General features: G+C 39.4%; 1 protein-coding gene across 6 annotated transcripts in view; it reads left to right on the top strand.

Moving 5' to 3' along the window:
- piezo1 (piezo-type mechanosensitive ion channel component 1) overlaps positions 1 to 22,552 on the top strand; it is a 376,673-nt gene that overhangs the window by 158,514 nt on the left and 195,607 nt on the right. For all 6 annotated transcript variants that reach the window (XM_039763263.1, XM_039763264.1, XM_039763265.1 and 3 more), the window contains exon 4: positions 20,680 to 20,802. In XM_039763263.1, the coding sequence (XP_039619197.1) occupies positions 20,680 to 20,802 (123 nt within the window). The remainder of the gene's footprint in view (positions 1 to 20,679; positions 20,803 to 22,552) is intronic.

Genomic DNA, 22,552 nt, shown 5'->3' with positions numbered 1-22,552 from the left:
TCCATTCAACGTTTCTTAGGTCTCCCTTGCAGGCATCTGCCTTGGGGCTCGGGTGCAGTGCTGTTCTGGTCACTGAGTTCTCATCACCACGGATGACATGCCCATACCATCGTAGCCATGCCTCATGCATCTTTTCCATGATTGGTACAACTCCCATCCATTTCTGGACGTCAGTGTTCATGACATGGTCCCATCTCGTCAAACCAAGGCACCACTGCAGCATCTGTGTTTCCATCATACTAAGGGCCCGTTCATGCTCTGCAGTAGATATCCAGCACTCTGCCATAGAGGGCAACTGGGTGCACCACCATTTTGTATATCTTGAACTTAAGACAGTCTAGCATGCGGCAGTCGCAGAGGACTCTGGTGACCTCTCACCATTTCAACCATGCAGTATTGATCCTGTGTCAGGAAACAGGTTGCTGTCGCTGCTGATGACTGAGCCGAGATACTTGAAGTCAGCGACCTTCTTCAGGTCACCAGTGCGGATGGTGCCGTTGGTCTGCGGGCCACACTCCATGTACTCAGTCTTCTTGATGTTAAGCCACATACCATTGGCATCCAAGCAAGTCTTTCACTGCTGTGTTAGCCGCTCCAGATCTTCACAGTCTTAATCCGGAATGAATATATCATCACAGTAGAGGATCGACCATGGGTGGGGTGTTTGGAGATCAGAAGTTCTCACGTCCATGCATAAGACAAACAAGAGTGGTGAGAGGGTGGATCCTTGGTAAACTCCAATGTAGATTGCGAAAGGTGGTGAGACTCCCACTGGACACTGGGTGACACTACTAACATTGCTGTATAGTAGCTTGACCCAATCAACGTAGGCTTCAGGGATGTTGTGATTGTATTTTCAGGTAGCAACTGTGACCTTTGGGCATTCACACTATCTCCTGCAGTTGAAAAAACATGTTCACTTAGGACAGAGTTTGCTGGAGTTGAGGGATATAGTATACTTTGACCATTGTGGAAAGCAGTGGAAACTTTGCAGAATGTTCTTTCTTCCATTTCAATCAATAGCATGTGAATGCAATAGGGGACTCTCTTCTGTACATTGCAATTTCTTGCTCTGTCCCACTCATGGGCAGTGCCACTGATTCAGTGAAATAATCTCCAAGCAGATCTTCCAGAGCCCACTTTTTGAGAGGTGGGTATTTCAACTCTGCATGTTGTTCTGCTCCACTATCTCCTATTCCCCCTCTTTTCTGTGTCTACAAATAAAAGCAGTTACAAGATTTTTTAATATCAAAATAACTAGTTGCAGTATTTTTTTTCTATCTCAGATACTATTGTGAGCAGTGTTACTAGCACTTTACAAAACATGGTTTTTACTGATGAGCACAGACACAAACACACACACATGCCGAGTAGATAAATATCTGGTTGCGTTATAACTGCTTTGCTTTCTCCTTCACCCTGTTGAATACAGTACTTCACTGGCTAGTTTCCAGATGTGGCAGAGTTCTAAATCTTGCATCCATCATGGTGCTCTCCACAAGAAAATCATAGTCCCCACTCTATTTGCCTGTGAGGTCTTTAGGAATTACACTTTATATACTTGACACATTGGTTCAGTCTTTCCTCTTTGGTGCCATGCTTTGCCTAATAATGTGTTGCTGTGGCATGGTGAGAAACACAGTGTGGATTTGTTAATCGCATAGGACTGTGGTGGTTGACTTGATGAGTTTAAGCAGTTGTACAGTGTCCAGATTGGGTTTCAGAAAGAGGCCGATTTTGAAGCACAAAGCTCTCCATTTCCTAGTTGTTGGTGATAGCATGAGCTGTGATTGTAATATAACTGTGGCTCACCCAGGAGGTCCAGCTTTCTGTAGTTACTGTAATGTGTGTCACATTTTTCAAGGATCCTTCATTCTCATCTTACCGTTATTGTAAAGGGCCGACGATACAGTGCCACTATAGAACGGGAGTGAGGAAATGCTGTACTTTAGCTGTAGCATGTTCACAAGTAGCTGTAACCCCTCATTCAAATGATTGAAAATGGTCCCATGTCCATCGCAATTGAAACACCAATACACTTTTTTTTTTTTTTTTGCATCCCTTGCACTTTACTTTGGAAGCAGTGTTGCAAATAAATTTGCCAGAGACATTTGGCCTTTAGACAGTTTCTTTGCAGGTGGTGACTTGTATTTGACACAGTGACGGCATTGTACATGGTTTAGTATGTTGATAGTGTTTGCTGTAATGTATGTCAAAACTTTCTTGCATACGGCCCTTGTCTTATTAATTGTTTTCTTGCCATTTTCTCTTTTAACCATATATAGAAAATTCTGCCAGACAGCAGACTTAAAAGACGACGGGGCATCCTTAATTTCTATTTTATCTGACTCTATTATTATTTAGGTTACTCTGCACTAGACCACACACACTAAAGCTAAGGTCAGACTTGTTAATGCATGTATGTAGCATTTAAGAGAGAACGCACAACTTTTTATTAGCAATTAAAGAAACAGATTCCATGTTATTGTGATGAACATCTATATATCCATGAAGCATATTATTGTATTTTTGAATTGCAAAATTTCATGGCATGAAATATCTTTACATTCTTACTGTGGATGTCTGCACGTGAACACGGGCTCTGCCAATTTCCCATCTACATTGGTGAGCCTCTTGTCCATGGTACTGTGTGTAACTATGTCTGTCTGAAGTGTGAGAGCTTTGTTTTTTTTTTTATCGCCTCACGCCTGACACCTCATGAACTGCCATGAACCCCAAATGCATTTCAAATCCCTCAGGATAATCCCCACAACCCCCAATATATTCCCTTTTATAAGCTGCCCAGAGTTGTAGATTGGGGAAGTCCAGTGAGATCAACCAGTACAGCTGGTAACTTGAGTCTCTAAGTTGGCCTGTATCTAAACCTCGCTAAAAGCACTTTAAAACCTCACACTAGAATACATCCAAGCCCACCATTTTAAAAATAGGATTTTTAAAGGAATAAGATCTTTTAAAACACAACTAAAAAATGAATAAACAGTCCCTTAAAAGTTCAATATTCAAATAAGTCCTTTCATCTTGGGTATGTGGGTTCTTTTTAAAAATCAGTCATCGAGTCTTCCTTGCTATTGACCTTTAATCTTCATTGCTCACTGCGTCCAGCCCATTCCACCTCTGGCACTATTTATGATGCCTGGGTTTCCCACAGCTGGCATACACCTCCTTGAGCCCAGGACATCAATAATAATAAACTGGGGATAACTAATTATCAGTCTTACATTCTGCAATGCTGGTAATAAATTAAACAGTCAACAGTCAAAGACAAAACTTGTCACCCCAAATTTAATGAAGAGTGAGTGAGAGATCTCAGTTTCATTTTCTAGCTGGGATGCCAGAAATATGAAGAGATCTGTACTTTCCACTTTCTCTATTGTGGTTCAGACATGGCCAAATACATACTTTAGAAATAATTGCATTATTTTCGTTATTTAATAACATAACTAGCAAAAAACCCGCTCCACACTAGTGGAGAAGTAGTGTGTTAAAGAAGTAATGAAAAAGAAAAGGAAACATCTTGAAATAACGTAACATGATCGTCAATGTAATTGTTTTGTCACTGTTATGAGCGTTGCTGTCATATATACACACACATACACACACACACACATTATATATACAGTATATATATATATATATATATATAATATCTATATATATATATATCTATATATATCTATATCTATCTCTTTCTGTGTATATATATATATATATATATATATATATATATATATATACACATACACACACACACACACACATTATATATATATATATATATATATATATATATATATATATATATATATATATATATATATATATATATATATATATATACAAAATACCAGCAGCAGCAGCACGTACTGCCTTAAAAGTTTTATTAATAAGAAAATTAAACCTTTTTAAACTGAGGGAAAATATACCAATAATTATTTGTTAAGGATCTCTTTGTATGCTACGTTGTCAGTTCGGCCCTCCAGTTGTAATATGACCAAGCTGTAGCTGTGCGCTGAGCTTACTCTTGAGCATGCAACGTATAGTTGGCCATGTGAACAGTAATCTTGTTTCAAATCCCACAGCTTGGATTGCTGCTGTCATAATCGGTTTGAGTTTCATGGTTTGTTTCAATTACGACAGTATTTGTAGGACTTATGTTGAAGAGACATTCGGCATCTGTCAAGCATTGTAAGTATACAACCAGTTTCATTGATAACTTCACATCCAGCTTTTGAGAGTTTAAACATTTGTAAACATTAAAGTGTCCACTACTGAAATTGTCACCTGTGAACCTAAGATGTTTAAGAGGCATTGGCGGTTGTCCAAAGGTGTAAAATATTTGGCCATTTCGGTACACTTGAAAGCGACAACCGAACAATTCAGCGGCAGCCATCAACTCACATGCAGATGTATAGGCGAAAGGCTTAAGCATTTCACTCTTATAGTGTTCCTGTGTAGTACAATTATCTCCTGTACCGTCATCAGTCCACACCTTGAACCTGTCCCAGTCATTCAATACATAAGACGCAATGTTCCTCTGGATATCAAGAGTGAGCCTGATATGGCCGTGCAATATGTAACAGAGAATGGAAAAGGCAGGTGCCATCTCCGGGCATGGAAACCACTTGGTAAGTGACAGTTTTTGATTGATGGTGATCATGGGGGTACGGTTGGAATGATAAAGGGAATGGGTACCTGAACAATGTAAAGTAAGTCTAAAATACCTACGCAATAACTATAATCGTAATAAATGAACAATAAAACAGCGGAGAAGCCGTGGATTAAATAAAAAGGCTGTAGTTATCAGCAGGGAGACGTGAATACCGTGGCGAAGCAAGGAAGGGAATGTAGAGACTGGAGCGACGGACGGCCTTATATAGGCAGGCAGCCAACAACGTGGAGGCGTTGGGATGGGGACCCCAACGCCGCCTCACACAGTGACCGAGCTGCAGGCTATGGACGTATATATGTGCATAAGTAGGATTCAGTTAGCGTTCGGAACCCGCGTACCAAATTTCTTGAAGATGGGCCCATAAGTAACAAAGATTGTTGAAAAGTTCAATTTTGCTGCCGACGGTGGCGTCACAGCACCAAAATAAGTACGTACATTGGTTTCGGTTAGCGCAGGGAAGCCACCTACCAAATTTCGTGAAGATGGGGCCATGACTAAGAAAGTTCAACATGGCAGACATTGTTGACCGTTATGACCGTTATGTGTAGAATTTCGAAATGAATCCTGCTTCACTTTTGTAAGTAAGCTGTAAGGAATGACCCTGCCAAATTTCAGCCTTCTACCTACATGGGAAGTTGGAGAATTAGTGATGTTTGGAAAATTCAATATGGCGGCCAACAGTGCCGTCATACCACCGAAATAAGTACGTACATCGGTTTTGGTTAGTGCAGGGAAGCCACCTACCAAATTTCATTAAGATGGGGTTAGCCTTCTACCTACACGGGAAGTTGGAAAATTAGTGACGTTGGAAAGTTCAATATGGCGGCCAACAGTGGCGTCATACCATTGAAATAAGTACATACATCAGTTTCGGTTAGCGCAGGGAAGCCGCCTACCAAATTTCGTGAAGATGGGGCCATAAATAAGAAAGTTCAACATGGCGGACGTTGTCGACCGTTATCGACCGTTATGACCGTTACGTGTAGAATTTCGAAATGAAACCTGCTTAACTTTTGTAAGTGAGTTGTAAGGAATAAGCCTGCTAAATTTCAGCCTTCTGCCTACACAGGAGGTTGGAGAATTAGTGATGAGTCAGTCAGTCAGTCAGTCAGTTAGTGAGGGCTTTGTCTTTTATTAGTATAGATATATTAGTTTCAGTTTTAGTAATGGCATGGAGCGCCTAGTTTTGTGTCACAATCAGACAGAACTGTACACTTAACAGATTTGGATATGAGTTTAATGTTAGTGGAAGCTTACTATACTACCTGGCTTACTATCTGGTTTTGTTTTTGTCTGATAAAAACAAGCATAATCAATACTAGACATTGAATATGAACGATTTTACACAATTTTATAATTTTTGCATTTTTTTCTTGAAAATCATAGGGGCTTAGGAAGAACAGAGCTCTTAGACTTGAATTAGTGTGCAGGCCCCACTTAGCTGTATTAAGGGAAACAAAGAACAACAAGCATCCAGTGTCAAGGTTAGGGGTGGTGAATCTTGAATAGCCCACCATAAGAACAGTAAATCCATAATGAGCATGGCAAGAGCAGGTAATAAGAGTATGGACAGGCACAAAACAACAGAGACAGCATCTGAGATTAAGAACAACGTATACATTATCTAAACCTGTTTATCCAGACTAGGATTGCAGGAAACCTGGAGCCTGCCTCAGCAGGTTTGGATCCACAGCATGAAAAACTCCTGGTATGCAATATGTATGATATGGCTGATGTTAAAAACAAAAAGAATATGGTATTTCAACTATTTATTTTGAGAGAGAGGGAGAAAAACATTGAAAAAAGGGAGACAAATATTTTAAAATATAATTCTGCTAATGAATTACTTTCACAATATCAGTTATTTTGAGTTGTGAATATGAACTAAAAATCATAAATTAATAAATATGGAATAAATACAAAAACCAATTAGTAGTTTTTCATCACTTGTCAGACTCTACCTTTGTTTGCATCGCTTCATTGTTAAACAATGTTTTTAAAGCAAAAGTGATTGGTCAGTAACAACGTGCTGATCTTGTATGATGACCTAGTCAGTATCTCGATTAGTGGCATTTTATTTTCGAAAACTGGGAGTGGTCTCCTCTCAACTTTCTTGTATACTCAGATATGGGGATGGATATTTGAAGAGTAAACCACAAGACAATGATTATATTTTTATATTATGTACATTAAGGAACCATCAACAACAAATAAAATGAATAATATATTGAACAATTTATTAATAAAGTAAAGTTGAATAAATCAGACTCTGCAGCATACATAAAAAAATAAAAACCATCGAGTATGTGTTCAGGTAAAGTACCACTTCCGGGTGATGGATTTGGCCCAGAAGTTAATACAGATCTGCAATTATGGTGTAACAACCACATGCCGAACTTCATCCATCTATCTAGTTGTATTTTTGAGTTATCGTGTATACACACAGACACACGCACATACAATTCCAAAAAACAGTATTGTTGGACATTGGTTAGTCTATAACGTTAAGATTCATCAAAATATCGAGGTTGAATTTTTTCATGAGTACTATATCTTCTCTATACTTCGTATATGAGAAAGTAAAAATGATTTCTCCTGTGTGAAGTGGCAGGTGAATTGCTGTCAACAAAAAGGAGACACCTGAGAAATAAACTGAAACGTTACTCACTCGTGATTTTTCTATCCAAATGGTAAACATTTTGTTGACCAGCACATTCTGAATTCAGCCATTTGAATTAGATCTTGATAAACAACAAGCACAAAGAAAGGCGGCACACAAATCGCGCAATGGAAGAGGCATCGCCTCTAGCGCTGACGTCTGATGTTCGATTCCCGAGAGGGGGTGCACTAAGTTTGTACGCCTGATGATCCCAAAATTAGGGCGAAGCACGTGTCCCATACTCTTTGCATTATTTGACAGTAAAACTATTTATTTATTTATATATATATATATATATATATATATATATATATATATATATATATATATATATATATATATATATATATATATATACCTATATATATATATATATATATATATATATATATATATATATATATATATATATATATACTCAGCAAAAAAAGAAATGTCCTTTGACTTTCAACTGTTTTTACTTTCAGTAAACTTAATGTGTAAATATTTGTATGAACACTAAAAGAGTCAACACCATAAGACATAAACTAAAAATGTTTCACAATGTGTCCCTGAATGAAGGGAGGCTCAAAATCAAAAGTACCAGTCAGTATCTGGTGTGGCCACCAGCTGCTTGAAGTACTGCAGTGCATCTCCTCCTCATGGACTGGACCAGATTTGTCAGTTCTTGCTGTGAGATGTTACCCCACTCTTCCACCAAGGCACCTGCAAGTTCCTGGACATTTCTGGGGAATCGCCTAGCCCTCACCCTGCGATCCAACAGGTCCCAGACGTGCTCAATGGGATTGAGATCCGGGCTCTTCCACTGCGAGGATGATCAGCTGTCCTTCCTGTCTCCCTGTAGCGCTGTCTTAGGTGTCTCACAGCGCGGACATGGCAATTTATTGCCCTAGCCACATCAGCAGTCCTCATGCCTCCCTGCAGCATGCCTAATGCACGTTCACGCAGATGAGCAGGGACCCTGGGCATCCTTCTTTGGGTGTTTTTCACAGTCGGTAGACAAGTCTCTTTAGTGTCCTGCGTTTTTAGAACTGTGACCTTAAATGCCTACTTTCTGTAAGCTGTTAAGGTCTTAACGACCATTCCACAGGTGCATGTTAATTAATTGATTATGGTTAATTGAACATGCATGGAAAAAATTGTTTAAACCGTTTACAATGAAGTTATTTGGATTTTTAAAACATTATTGTTGAAATACACAGTCCTGAAATAGGGACGCTTCTTTTTTTGCTGAGTATATATCTATACTAATAAAAGTAAAAGTAAAAATAAGGCTTATTCCTTACAGCTTACTTACAAAAGTTAAGCAGGTTTCATTTCGAAATTCTACACGTACTTACTTAGGTACGAACTGATGTACTTACTTATTTCGATGGTATGACGCCACTGTCGGACGCCATATTGAACTTTCCAACGTCACCAATTTTCCAACTTCCCGTGTAGGTAGAAGGCTGACCCCATCTTCATGAAATTTGGTAGGTGGCTTCCCTGCGCTAACCAAAACCGATGTATGTACTTATTTCGGTGGTATGACGCCACTGTCGGCCGCCATATTGAATTTTCCAAACATCACTAATTCTACAACTTCCCATGTAGGTAGAAGGCTGAAATTTGGCAGGCCCATTCCTTACAGCTTACTTACAAAAGTTAAGCAGGTTTCATTTTGAAATTCTACGCGTAACGGTCATAACGGTCAACAAAGTCCGCCATATTGAACTTTCTTATTCATGGCTTCATCTTCACGAAATTTGGTAGGCGGCTTCCCTACGCTAACCGAAGCCAATGTACATACTTATTTCGGTGGTATGACGCCACTGTCAGCCGCAAAATATTGAACTTTCCAACGTCATTAATTCTCCAACTTCCCGTGTAGGTAGAAGGCTGAAATTTGGTACTTATTTCGGTGGTATGGTGCCACTGTCGGACGCCATATTGAACTTTCCAACGTCACTAATTCTCCAACTTCCCGTGTAGGTAGAAGGCTGAAATTTGGCAGGCTCATTACTTACAGCTTACTTACAAAAGTTAAGCAGGTTTCATTTTGAAATTCTACGCGTAACGGTCATAACGGTCAACAACGTCCGCCATGTTGAACTTTCTTATTTAGGGTCCCATCTTCACGAAATTTGGTAGGTGGTATGATGCCACTGTCAGCCGCCATTTTGAACTTTCCAACGTCCATATTGAACTTTGGTACACTGGTTGCCAACGCTAACTGAATCCTACTTACGTACATATATACGTCCATAGCCTGCAGCTCGGTCACCGTTTGAGTTGGCGTTGGGTCCCCCATCCCAACGCCTCCCACGTTGTTGGCTGCCTGTCTATATAAGACCGTCCGTCACGCCGGTCTCTACATTCCCTTCCTTGCTTCGCCACAGGATTCACGTCTCCCTACTGATAACTACAGCCTTTTTGTTTAATCCACGGCTTCTCCGCAGTTTTATTGTTTGTTTATTACAATTATATTGTATTGTATAGGTATTTTAGACTTACTTTACATTGCTCAGGTACCCATTTCCTTTATCATTCCAACCCCCATTACTATGTCTATTGAGGTGATCACTATCGATCAAAGAACTGTCACTTACTGAGTGGTTTCCATGCCTGGAGATGGCACCTACCTTTTCCATTCTCTTTGTTACATATTGCACAGCCATATCAGGCTCACTCTTGATATCCGGAGGAACATTGTGTCTTATGTATTGAATGACTGGGACAGGTTCAAGGTGTGGACTGATGACGGTACAGGAGATAATTGTACTACACAGGAACACTATAAGAGTGAAATGCTTAAGCCCTTTACCTATGGTTCTGCATGTGAGTTGATGGCTGCCGCTGAATTGTTCGGTTGTCGCTTTCAAGTGTACCGAAATGGCCAAATATTTTACACCTTTGGACAACCACCAATGTCACTTCAACACAACAAATCCTGCAAATAGTGTCGTAATAGAAACAAACCATGAAACTCAAACCAATTATGATAGCAGCAATCCAAGGTGTGAGATTTGAGACAAGATTACTGTTCACATGGCCAACTGTAATTTGCATGCTCAAGAGTAACCTCAGCGCACAGCTTGGTCATGTTACAACCGGAGGGCCGAACTGACAACATGGTATACAAAGAGATTCTTAACAAATAATTATTGGAATATTTTCCCTCAGTTTAAAAAGGTTTAATTTTCTTCTTAATAAAAATTTTAATGCAGTACTTAGCGCTTTTTGCTATGTATTATATATAGTATATATATATATATATATATATATATATATATATATATATATATATATATATATATATATATATATATATATGACAGCAACACTCATAACAGTGACAAAACAATTACATTGTCAATCATGTTACGTTATTTTAAAATGTTTCCTTTTCTTTTTCATTATTTCTTTAACACTACTTCTCCTTGCTGGCTTGGTATTTTGCTAGTATATGTATGTGTGTGTGTATGTATGTTTGTATGTATGTACAATACACTAAGGCAAGACAACCATGGAAAGCACACCGGAAGGGGCGTGGATTCACTAAGCCGCCGACAAGTGAGACACCTATGGCGCATGCAGGAAGGAGCCACGACCACCAACTCCAAGACCATTGGATACAACGATAGCTCACAGAGCCACGCCCACCAACTCGGTAGCGACGACAAAGAAAAACCGGCGTCATTTATATTCGTCTGTCGTAGAGGTCACATGCATCTCCGACCCACGTTGACTGTTCATAGAGGCATGTTTCATGGAGGTGAATTGCCATATGCAGCGTGTAAAACGGTTTGCGAGGGGTATCCCATGGGATCCTTAAAACATTCCTTTACAACTGAGGTTAAAACACAATGAAGTGAGCAGTCTTTAAAAAATGAGTTTTCGGTTACGACGCATGACCGCGTACACCATAGCAAACTGTTTTACACACTACATACAGCAATTCGCATCCGCGACAAACATGCGTCATCTTAGATGCTCCTGCACTTTGTACACACCCACCTCACTACCACTGTGGTCGGGTGTCTTGGTGGATTATATATAGAAAGGCAGTCAAAACCGTACAGAGCAATGAAAAGTCTACATGAGTCACAGGTACATCTGGACTGTGCAAAGACGACAACGACACGAGTGACGAGTTGGAGGTGGGCATATGAGTAGGCAGTGTATACTGAAAGAGAAATCAGCAGACTAGCATGACGGAGGGAGCGGAGTAGACGTCCTTCTCCTCTCCTTCCGTTCCACCCTCCGCGCCTGAGCGCCGCACGGACGATTGTGTGTTGGTTCGTTCCGTGCATTGTTACAATGTTGCTTTTCTTGCTGATTTATGATATTACCAATTTTTCAAATGTTCATTTTCTCCTTGTGCTTAAAAATCATTAAAAAACCGGCCTGATTATGCGGCGTATGGTACGCCGTGGGTTGTCTAGTATATACTGTATATATACAGTGCATCCGGAAAGTATTCACAGAGCAAATGAACAACAGTGCGGAGACTAGCTATGAGCAAATGAACAACAAAGTGCAAACACGAGAAGCTTAAAAAGTAACTAATGAACTTACAGTGCATCCGGAAAGTATTCACAGCACATCACTTTTTCCACATTTTGTTATGTTACAGCCTTATTCCAAAATGGATTAAATTCATTTTTTTCCTCAGAATTCTACACACAACACCCCATAATGACCACGTGAAAAAAGTTTACTTGAGGTTTTAGCAAATTTATTAAAAATAAAAAAATTGAGAAAGCACATGTACATAAGTATTCACAGCCTTTGCCATGAAGCTCAAAATTGAGCTCAGGTGCATCCGGTTTCCCCTGATTTTCCTTGAGATGTTTCTACAGCTTAATTGGAGTCCACCTGTGGTAAATTCAGTTGATTGGACAGGATTTGGAAAGGCACAAACCTGTCTATATAAGGTCCCACAGTTGACAGTTCATGTCAGAGCACAAACCAAGCATGAAGTCAAAGGAATTGTCTGTAGACCTCTGAGACAGGATTGTCTCGAGGCACAAATCTGGGGAAGGTTACAGAAAAATTTCTGTTGCTTTGAAGGTCCCAATGAGCATAGAGGTCTCCATCATCCATAATTGGAAGAAGTTCGAAACCACCAGGACTCTTCCTAGAGCTGGCTGGCCATCTAAACTGAGCGATTGGGGGAGAAGGGCCTTAGTCAGGGAGGTGACCAAGAACCCGATGGTCACTCTGTCAGAGCTCCAGAGGTCCTCTGTGGAGAGAGGAGAACCTTCTAGAAGGACAAACATCTCTGCAGCAATCTACCAATCAGGCCTGTATGGTAGAGTGGCCAGATGGAAGCCACTCCTTAGTAAAAGGCACATGGCAGCCCGCCTGGAGTTTGCCGAAAGACACCTGAAAGACTCTTAGACCATGAGAAACAAAATTCTCTGCTCTGATGAGACAAAGATTGAACTCTTTGGTGTGATTGCCAGGTGTCACGTTTGGAGGAAACCAGGCACCGCTCATCACCAGGCCAATACAATCCCTACGGTGAAGCATGGTGGTGGCAGCATCATGCTGTGGGGATGTTTTTCAGCGGCAGGAACTGGGAGACTAGTCAGGATAAAGGAAAAGATGACTGCAGCAATGTACTGGATGAAAACCTGTTCCAGAGTGCTCTTGACCTCAGACTAGGGTGATGGTTCATCTTTCAGCAGGACAACAACCCAAAGCACACAGCCAAGATATCAAAGGAGTGGCTTCAGGACAACTCTGTGAATGTCCTTGAGTGGCCCAGCCAGAGCCCAGAGTTGAATCCGATTGAACATCTCTGGAGATATCTTAAAATAGCTGTGCACTGACGCTCCCCATCCAACCTGATGGAGCTTGAGAGGTGCTGCAAAGGGGAATGGGCGAAACTGGCCAAGGATAGGTGTGCCAAGCTTGTGGCATCATATTCAAAAAGACTTGAGACTGTAATTGCTGCTAAAGGTGCATCGACAAAGTATTGAGCAAAGGCTGTGAATACTTATGTACATGTGATTTCTCAGTTTTTTTATTTAATAAATTTGCAAAAAAAGTAAACGTTTTTCACATGGTCATTATGGGGTGTTGTGTGTAGAATTCTGAGGAAAAAAAATGAATTTAATCCATTTTGGAATAAGGCTGTAACATAACAAAATGTGGAAAAAGTGATGCACTGTGAATACTTTCCGGATGAACTGTAAGTTCATTAGTTACTTTTTAAGCTTCTCGTGTTTGCACTTTGTTGTTCATTTGCTCATAGCTAGTCTCCGCACTGTTGTTCATTTGCTCATAGCTAGTCTCCACACTTTCTTACCAACCCCCACTCACAGAATTCTTTGAATGTGTATGTGAGATGCTGCTCTGCTCTTTGTTACTGTGTTTAGTGAGAAACTTATAACTGTGCCAGAACTTATCTTTCACCGGGTTATTACCTTTTATTTACAGTGCCACCACTATAATACATTAGTTGGCTTTGTCCTATTGTGGTATAGTGGGTCTGCGGCTCAGAAAAATGTGGCAGAGTTTAGGTAAATAAATAATGAACACGCACGTGCTGGGGTGTGGAGCAGATATGAGCGATCTGAGGAGAAGATGGCTCGTGTCTGGGATGGTGTGAAGGCAGACAGCCATTTGCGCGTTGTGTTGCTGTCACATGCGGACAGTCTGATTGTCTCATTATCAGCCTGGGGCGAGCATCAAGCGATCGCACCTGCAACTGCTTCCCAGCATATAAAAGGGGAGCACAAGGGATAAACAGGAGGAGACAAAGAACAAAATAGCCATGAGAACAGTGGCGTGGGGAGAGGCAGCTCGAGCCAGCCAGCCAGCCAATGTGGGTATAGGCAGTGCTTTTGTTTGCCCCGAGTGGGAGCAATGGTTTGGTGCTCTAGGGCTGGATCATGCCCACTGACTATCCTTGAGGAGCGGGTGTGAATGACATGGTGTCCTCACACCCAGATTAAAAGCCTGGGAGAACTTGTTGCCCGAGTTGAACTGCAGTAGTGGGAGAATGGAATAACAGGCTGTTTGCTGCTTGGGCTGATCGACACATTTACAAAACAAAAGATGCTAATGGAGAGGTGCAAAGGAATGGTGGCCCAGTATTATGAATTTTTTCGTTGGCTTCAGGGTTTCTAGTGTTGAGAAAGGTGCTTTATTTTGGCCATTTATAAGCCCAAAACGAAACTTTATGAATGCCCGTTCCTTGCAACCCAAGTGAACAGAATATCCGGTTTCAGTTGTGATAAAGAGAAATGTTTCTGTAATAAACAGTATGCACTTAAAATGACTAATAAGAACGACCTAACAAAGGATGACCATAAGGACAAATGACTGCTGAGAATATGTTTTTGTAATCATGTGAATAATAAATATAAATTCAGCCATTTCAAGCAGTAGTAGCCGTTAGCAACACTAGTAATGTCTTGGCTATGTTTCTAAATCAGTTTAATGGTATTTTGATTTAAAAAGGTATCTGTTTATATCAAAAACATGAACATTTCTGATGTGTCTGAACTTTTGAATGGTAGTTAAAAGGGTGGTTTTGCATAGTTTCCTAAATAATCTGCACCTGTTTATATTTTACTCATTGCTGTCTTTATTACTTTGCCAGGTTTCTGTTGTTTCTTTTGTATCATAATTATATGCAGCTACATGTAAATCTATCTCTCTTAATGAATTCTTAACACTCCATGTATTAATGGAACCAGTTGTTATAAAGTATTGTTTACTTTATTTTTGTCTTTTTAAGTGTGGACTAAATTTTTCAAAGTTATCTTATTTATTTCTATTTATACTACTGGTTGTCCCTTCATGTGATGTTCTATATTCACTAGCTCCTAATTTGCTAGTTTGAACAAACCTCAACTAAATGTCTTTTAGTTCTGTGGCGCATCAGTTGCAGACTGCAGCTGCTAATCTCTTTGCTACTCCATGTCAATTTAAATGGCTTAAAACTGCTGAGCATGTCTAGTTTACTGACTCTGTTCTGACCTTCTAGCACAGTCATTATTACCAGTTTTTCTGACAACCAATAACGTGCACTCTAACAGAGTTGGCTGTCATGCATAGAGTTTACAGGTAAAGTGAGTTCATCTGCCACTCTAACATCCCCCATACAACCCCCCCCCGACACCCCCCCCAACACCCTCTTTTTTTTCTTTCAATTCAGTCATTGTATGTAAAACATGAGACAACAGACAAACAAGCCTGTCTTCTGTTTGGTAGTCTGCTGTCATGCATGTAGGCCTGCCTCTGTGACTAAAGACAAAATAAAACTTGGTGCACCTCCATTTCAAACGTACTTTGTCAAAGCAGAAGAGGACGAGTCCCGATGTGCTCTTCTATCCTTCATCATGGTTCATTGTCGAACCTCTGGTTTAATCGTTTTTTCCTGATCTTTGGCTATTCATCATTTGATAATTAATGATTACTAAGGGTTTGCTTTTAACAATATAGTCCCCAAGTATGTTAGTCTGTTACCAATTTGTACTGCATCTATGGATTATTTAGCAATGTTCACACCAATAATGGTGCATGTTTTCCATTCATCCAAGTGCAGGAATATGTTGCAGTATGCTAGGCAGTAGCGTAATGGTTCAATTGCCTAATGCATAGTAGTTCAGTTTTAGATCTTGGGAAGCTACATAATTGAAGTTCATCTGATAAGACGACGTATGTTAATTTTTTCTTTCCAATTTGTTTTGGTGAGACAAACAAGTTTTACAAGCAAATTGTGGTGGCTTTATATTGTTTATAACCTTAAAAGAAACAAAATATTTATCTAATAGTATAATTTCCACAATTTATAGATGTTGATATGGTTTAAAGGTAATAGATGGCTCTGATGTTATGGACAAAAGATTTTATTTACAGTGTATATATCCTTTACCTAGTAGCAAGAAATTTGGCAGTCTTATGTCTGAAAGCATTTTTAGTGCAAATTACTTAATGGCATAGTTCAGAGTATCATGTTGTCCGCATATTGATTTGGCAAAATTTTATACCAGATGCCCTTCCTGGCGTAACCCTCCCCATTTATTCAGGTTAGGGACCGGCACAAAGAAACACACTGATTTGTGCATCCCCTGTGGCTGGGGTAAAGGTCAGATGATAGTGGATTTTGCCAAAAGGATGGACATGACTGTGGTGAATACTTATTTTAAGAAGAGGGAGGAACATAGGAATATGTACAAGAGTGGAGGAAGATGCACACAGGTAGATTACATCCTATGCAGAAGAGTCAATCTGAAGGAGATTGAAGACTGCAAAGTAGTGGCAGGGGAAAGTGTAGTTAGGCAACATAGGATGGTGGTCGGTAGGATGACATTGGAGATCAAGAAGAAAAAGAGACTGAAGACAGATCCAAGGATCAAATGGTGGAAGTTGATAAAGGAAAACTGTAAGGTTGAGTTTAGGGAGAAGGTGAGACTGGCACTGGGTGGTAGTGAAGAGTTTCCAGACAGTTGGAAAACGACAGCAGATGTAGTAAGGGTGACAGCAAGAAGGGTGCTGGACAGAGGAAGGAGGAATGGGAAAGTACAGGAGAGTATACAGAGGAAGAGGTTGGTAAGGAAGAAGTGGGATAGTCAGAGAGATGCAGAAATTAGCAAAAGTACAAGGAGATAAGGTGTAAGGTGAAGAGAGAGGTGGCGAAGTCTAAAGAAAAGTTTGCATATGACGAGTTGTATGAGAGGTTGGACAATAAGGAGGGGAGAAAAGGACCTGTATCGATTGGCCAGACAGAGGGACTGAGCTGGGAAAGATGTGCAGCAGGTTAGGGTGATAAAGGATAAAGATGGAAATGTACTCACAAGTGAGGAGAGTATGTTGAGCAGATGAAAAGAGTACTTTGAGAGTCTGATGAATGAAGAGAATAAGATAGAGAAGAGGTTGGATGATGTGGAGTGAATCAGGAAGTGCAACGGATTAGCAGGGAGGAAGTAACTTGACAAAGCTGTGGAAGCATTTCGGTGTTTAGGAGAGATGGCAGTGTAGTTTTTAACCAGATTGTTTAATGGAATCTTATAAAATGAGAGGATGCCTGAGGAGTGGAGAAGAAGGGTACTGGTGCCTATATTTAAGAATAACGGGGATGTACAGGACTGTACTATCTACAGGAGGATAAAATTGATGAGCCATGGCATGAAGTTATGGGAAAGAGTAGTGGAAGCTAGGTTAAGAAGTGTGGTGATGGATTAGTGAGCAGCAGTATGGTTTCATGCCAACAAAGAGCACCACAGATGCGATGTTTGGTTTAAGGATGTTGATGGAGAAGTATAGAGAAGCCCAGAAGGAGTTGCATTGCGTCTTTGTGGACCTGGAGAAAGCATTTGACAGGGTGCCTCGAGAGGAGCTGTGGTATTGTATGAGGAATTCGGGAATGGCAGAGAAGTATGTAAGAGTTGTACAGGATATGTACAAGGGAAGTGTGACACTGGTGAGGTCTGCGGTCGGAGTGATGGATGCATTCAAGGTGGAGGTGGGATTACATCAGGGATCAGCTGTGAGCCCTTTCTTATTTGCAATGGTGATGAAAAGGTTGACAGATGAGATTTGACAGCAGTCCCCGTGGACTATGATGTTTGCTGATGACATTGTGATCTGTAGCGATAGTAGGGAACAGGTTGAGGAGACCCTGGAGAGGTGGAGATATGCTCTAGAGAGGAGAGGAGTAAAAGTCAGTAGAAACAAGACAGAATACATATGTGTAAATGAGAGGGAGGTCAGTGGAATGGTGAGGATGTAGGGAGTAGAGATGGCGAAGGTGGAGGATTTTAAATACCTGGGATCAAAAGTACAGAGTAACAGGGATTGTTGAAGAGAGGTGAAAAAGAGAGTGCAGGCAGTGTAGAAGAGTGTCAGGAGTAATTTGTTACAGATGGGTATCGGCAAGAATGAAAGGGAAGGTCTGCAGGACGGTAGTGAGACCAGCTATGTTGTATGGGTTGGAGGTGGTGGCACTGACCAGAAAGCAGGAGACAGAGCTGGAGATAGCAGAGTTAAAGATGCTAGGATTTGCACTGGGTGTGACGAGAATGGATAGGATGAGAAACTGAGTACATTATATTGTCAGCTCAAGTTGGACGGTTGGGAGACAAAGTCAGAGAGGCGATTGTGTTGGTTTGGACATGTGCAGATTTGAGATGCTGAGTATATTGGGAGTAGGATGCTAAGGAAAGAGCTGCAAGGGAAGAGGAAAAGAGGAAGGCGTAAGCGAAGGTCTATGGATGTGGTGAGAGAGGACATGCAGGTGATGGGTGTAACAGAACAAGATGCAGAGGACAGAAAAATATGGAAGAAGATGATCCGCTGTGGCAACCCCTAACGGGAGTAGCCGAAAGAAAAAGAACAAGAAGACGTGTGTCATGTCATGCAGTTTTAAATCTGTACGCTAATTATATCTTCCATTTTGTCTGAGTGTCTGTGTATTTACGTTAAGGTAACATTTTACTACTGCAAAGATAAAAATAAGACTGATGGCAAACTTATTCCATACCAGCAATATTAATTCTCAATCAAAAGTATGTATTTTTTGCTTATTGTCATTCCTATTTTTATTTTAATCACAATTTGCAAAAGTCAAAGGTGTTGTCAGGTGGCTTGCAGCAAAGAAGAAGATGTCATCTTTCCTTTGCAATCATATACCACATTTTTTCTTACAAGCTTATTTTTATGAGTTGGTATTTCTGAAAATGGAAAACAGACCAGGATTACATCTTTTGCCTCAGTTTATCCCTTTTTGCACAGGTAACTGACAGATGAGGTAAAAGAAATTTTATTTTTCTAATACAATTGGCTAATTGTGATCCTAAATACAGAAATGAAAAAAATGAATTAAATAATAAACAGTCATTGTGTCTCATCAATTCTTTCAGACCAGCCTATGCCCATTTGATTTCTTTGTATGGTGATTTATTTATGTTGTCTGCGGTATTTTTATACCTCTTCTATAGCATTGGGCTTTTTTGTTTTATATGTTAGCATTAGGATTAACTGAAAGCCTGACTGTACAAAAGCGTAGCGAAAAATAATACAGGTCACATTTTGACAAGAACAAGAGGGTTCAAGGGTACACCTGGATCTTTGCTAGTGGTTTGGTGAAAGTTAAATTGTTAGCCAGATGAACCTCCGGTGAATGGAGACAGCTGAGTTTGGGCTGCCTTTGACGCTAATTCAATTGCTCTCAACAAAGCACAAGACAGATTTGAAAAGTAAACAAAGATGGATCTGCTTAAAAAGTCAAATGAAGATGGCTAAATTGTGGCAGCAACTTTTTAAACTGGCAGTAAACTGGTGAGAAAAATTGAAATTTTGTATATTGAAATTGCTAGAATGGAAATTATTTAAAAATTTTATTTTCCAAGGCATCTTTTTGAAAAGGATGTGAATGAAAAAATATGCATATCAAATGTAATTTTTCTAACGTTATGTGGAATCATGGTGTTCTAGTGAGTTTGCTTAAGGGTTAACAGCATTTAGTATGAGTATCATACTGAAAATTCTTAGTCCAGGGAACAGATAATAAAGTGTGGCTATCAATCTTTGAGATCAAGAAATAAAGAAATCTTGAGATGTGTTGATGGCAACAGACCCGTGCAGCAAAGCCAAATGTACCGAACGGTTGGATTTAAATGTGGAAGCACAAGGAAGCTCATTAACAAACATAAAGAGAAAAATCATAATACTTCTTGGTGTAATGACTATTTATCACAAAAATCAGAACACCCCAAAAATCTATAAAATATGGTCTAAAATAAGAACAAAATAATATCTTCACTAATTCTAAATAAGTACTATCAGTAAAATAGTATAGGTTATTAAAAACTAATACATAGTATACAGCTCATCAGTAATGCAAGGAGTGTATTTTGTTTTTAGGCAAGTTTTGAATGTCTTTATAAACAAAGCACACACTCGGGGAGAGTTCTACAAGGATGCAGTCACATAGCTCAGTTATCGTTTGCCAAAGATATTACAATTAGAGCTTGAGCTCATTGGACGATGGCATGAAAAGATTTCAGTTGTCAGGCATGCTTGTTATTGCAGACAATTAATGATGTCAGGTATTTAAATAATCACCTCTGTCTTCCGGAGGTTCATAAAAAGATAAAAAAAAATATTTTTAATTGATGCATATGTCTAAATTGATTAGCTGTGCTCATGCATTGACAACTTTATAAAATGCTATGATAAAGCCATAGTGCTGGATTGTGTATACATTTTGATTTCTCTGTCTATTTCATTCAGTCTAATGGTATTATTTTCTATGGGATTCATTTAGTTTCAAAAGATTCTTAGAAAACTTGGTTGTAAATCAAATCTTTGTGTTTTTTTTTTCTGTTAGGTCACACAGGACGATTCATTAAAGCACTTTTTGGAACCAGTATTATTTTTCTCCTTGCTCATGTGGCCTTCCAGATCTGCTTACATACTATTCCTGGTCTGGATGAAGAGATAGCCTACAACTGTAAGTAATTATTATTATTTTTATTTAACTAAATAATACTGTGATTTTCCAAATATGATTGTATTATTTCAAGAAAGATTTTGACTCCTCACGCCCCGTAGCCTGTATTGCACTTCAGGAATTTGCCTTCTTACACCCCGTGTAGCCTGTACCACATTTCAGGCAATGGTACCATTTCAGAAATTTTAATATTGGGCTTCTAGTGAAAATCCATCAGCTAAAGCAGTGAGAGGTTGAAGTGGTGTGCTACCAGTATAATCAACAACAGTGTTTTCTTAAGTTAAGGAATTTAAAATGAACACCATTTCGACTTTTGTTATTTTTAAACTGTCATTATCCTGCAATATATGACAGTGATATGTACTTTTAAGGCTTACTTCCTCACTGAAAAAATTCAAATTTCTTTTGTAGAAAATGCAAACAGTAATAATACCTTTTATTTAATTGTGCCCTTTGAGGGCAAATTTCAAGATAAAACTATAAAATAGTATCAGCACTGTAGATAAATATTTTACGAAAATGTACACATTGATTATCATCCATTTCCATAAACATTTTATGCATCAAAATGTTACTGTAATGTTTATGATTTTCAATACATACTATACAATTGTAAAAATTTAATTTGTCATTAATGATAAAGAAAGACACTGATTAGCTCCACTTGATAATAATTTTAAAATCATGCTTCCAGGCAGCTGAAATATATTGCAGGTGACTATTTTGAAAACATTTTGACATTCTGTTTTCTTTCTTAAGAACTTTATTATTCTTATAGTGTTAATGGCCAATAGACTAATATCTGATATTACACTCAGGGACTTCAAAGGCTGTTGAATGCATTTCCTTTTGTTCTGTGTCGTACATTCTTGCAAATCTTAAACACAGTAGATGTAGTGGGGATTGCAAAGGACACTTGCTAGTGCTGCTGCATTTGAAGCTCAAGCACAGTTGTCTGTGTGAAGCTTATATGTTCTCTCTTGCAAAGTGGGCTTTTCTACCATTTTCACAAACACATGCATACACTGAACTAGATGGTTACTGTCTCCCACCTTCTGAACAATCTTCTCTGGAATGCTTTATTTTAATTAAGTAAGTGTGGAGGGGACGCTGGCACACACATGTTGCTGCCGCTTTTCCCTGTTATCAACATTTTTCATTAAAATTTGCGTTAAACTTAAACTTTTTGCAATTCTTCACTTTATTTTTACTGAATGTATAGTTCATGGATGCAATTGACTTGAACTGTGTTGTTTTGGATTTACGTTTATGGACTTTGCCTTGACTGGGTTTGCAGCCTAGGGAATAACCGAATCTTTCTGTGGCACACTGGACGAGCCCTATGGACATTTCTTTGAACCATGATGATCTATGAGCTTGGGATGGTCTATCGTCTTGATTATAATTTATACACTGGATTGTTCTCGATTCCTTCTATATGTGCTTCATATTAAACAGTTTGTCCATAGCAAATGGTCAGACTGGAATGTCCTAAAAGACAATGGTATCGTCTGACGCCCAAAATATTTACATTGTGGGTCAGGCCGCCGCCACAGCCGGGCTGTGAATGAAAACTTCACTGGCAGCATTTGCTCAGTAATTTGCCATTCTACATGTGGCTTTGAAAATAGGAGTGTCAGTGTGCCAAATCTGCAATATGTTAAAATAAACTCTGGTTATGTATCTGTGCACAACTAACCAACATCGGCTAATATTGCATTGTTTAACTCAAGATTTCTTAATGGCAAAG

The sequence above is a fragment of the Polypterus senegalus genome, chromosome 9 (genome assembly GCF_016835505.1).
Source record: "Polypterus senegalus isolate Bchr_013 chromosome 9, ASM1683550v1, whole genome shotgun sequence".
Lineage (NCBI taxonomy): Eukaryota > Metazoa > Chordata > Cladistia > Polypteriformes > Polypteridae > Polypterus > Polypterus senegalus.
This window is presented reverse-complemented; position numbering and strand designations above follow the sequence as displayed.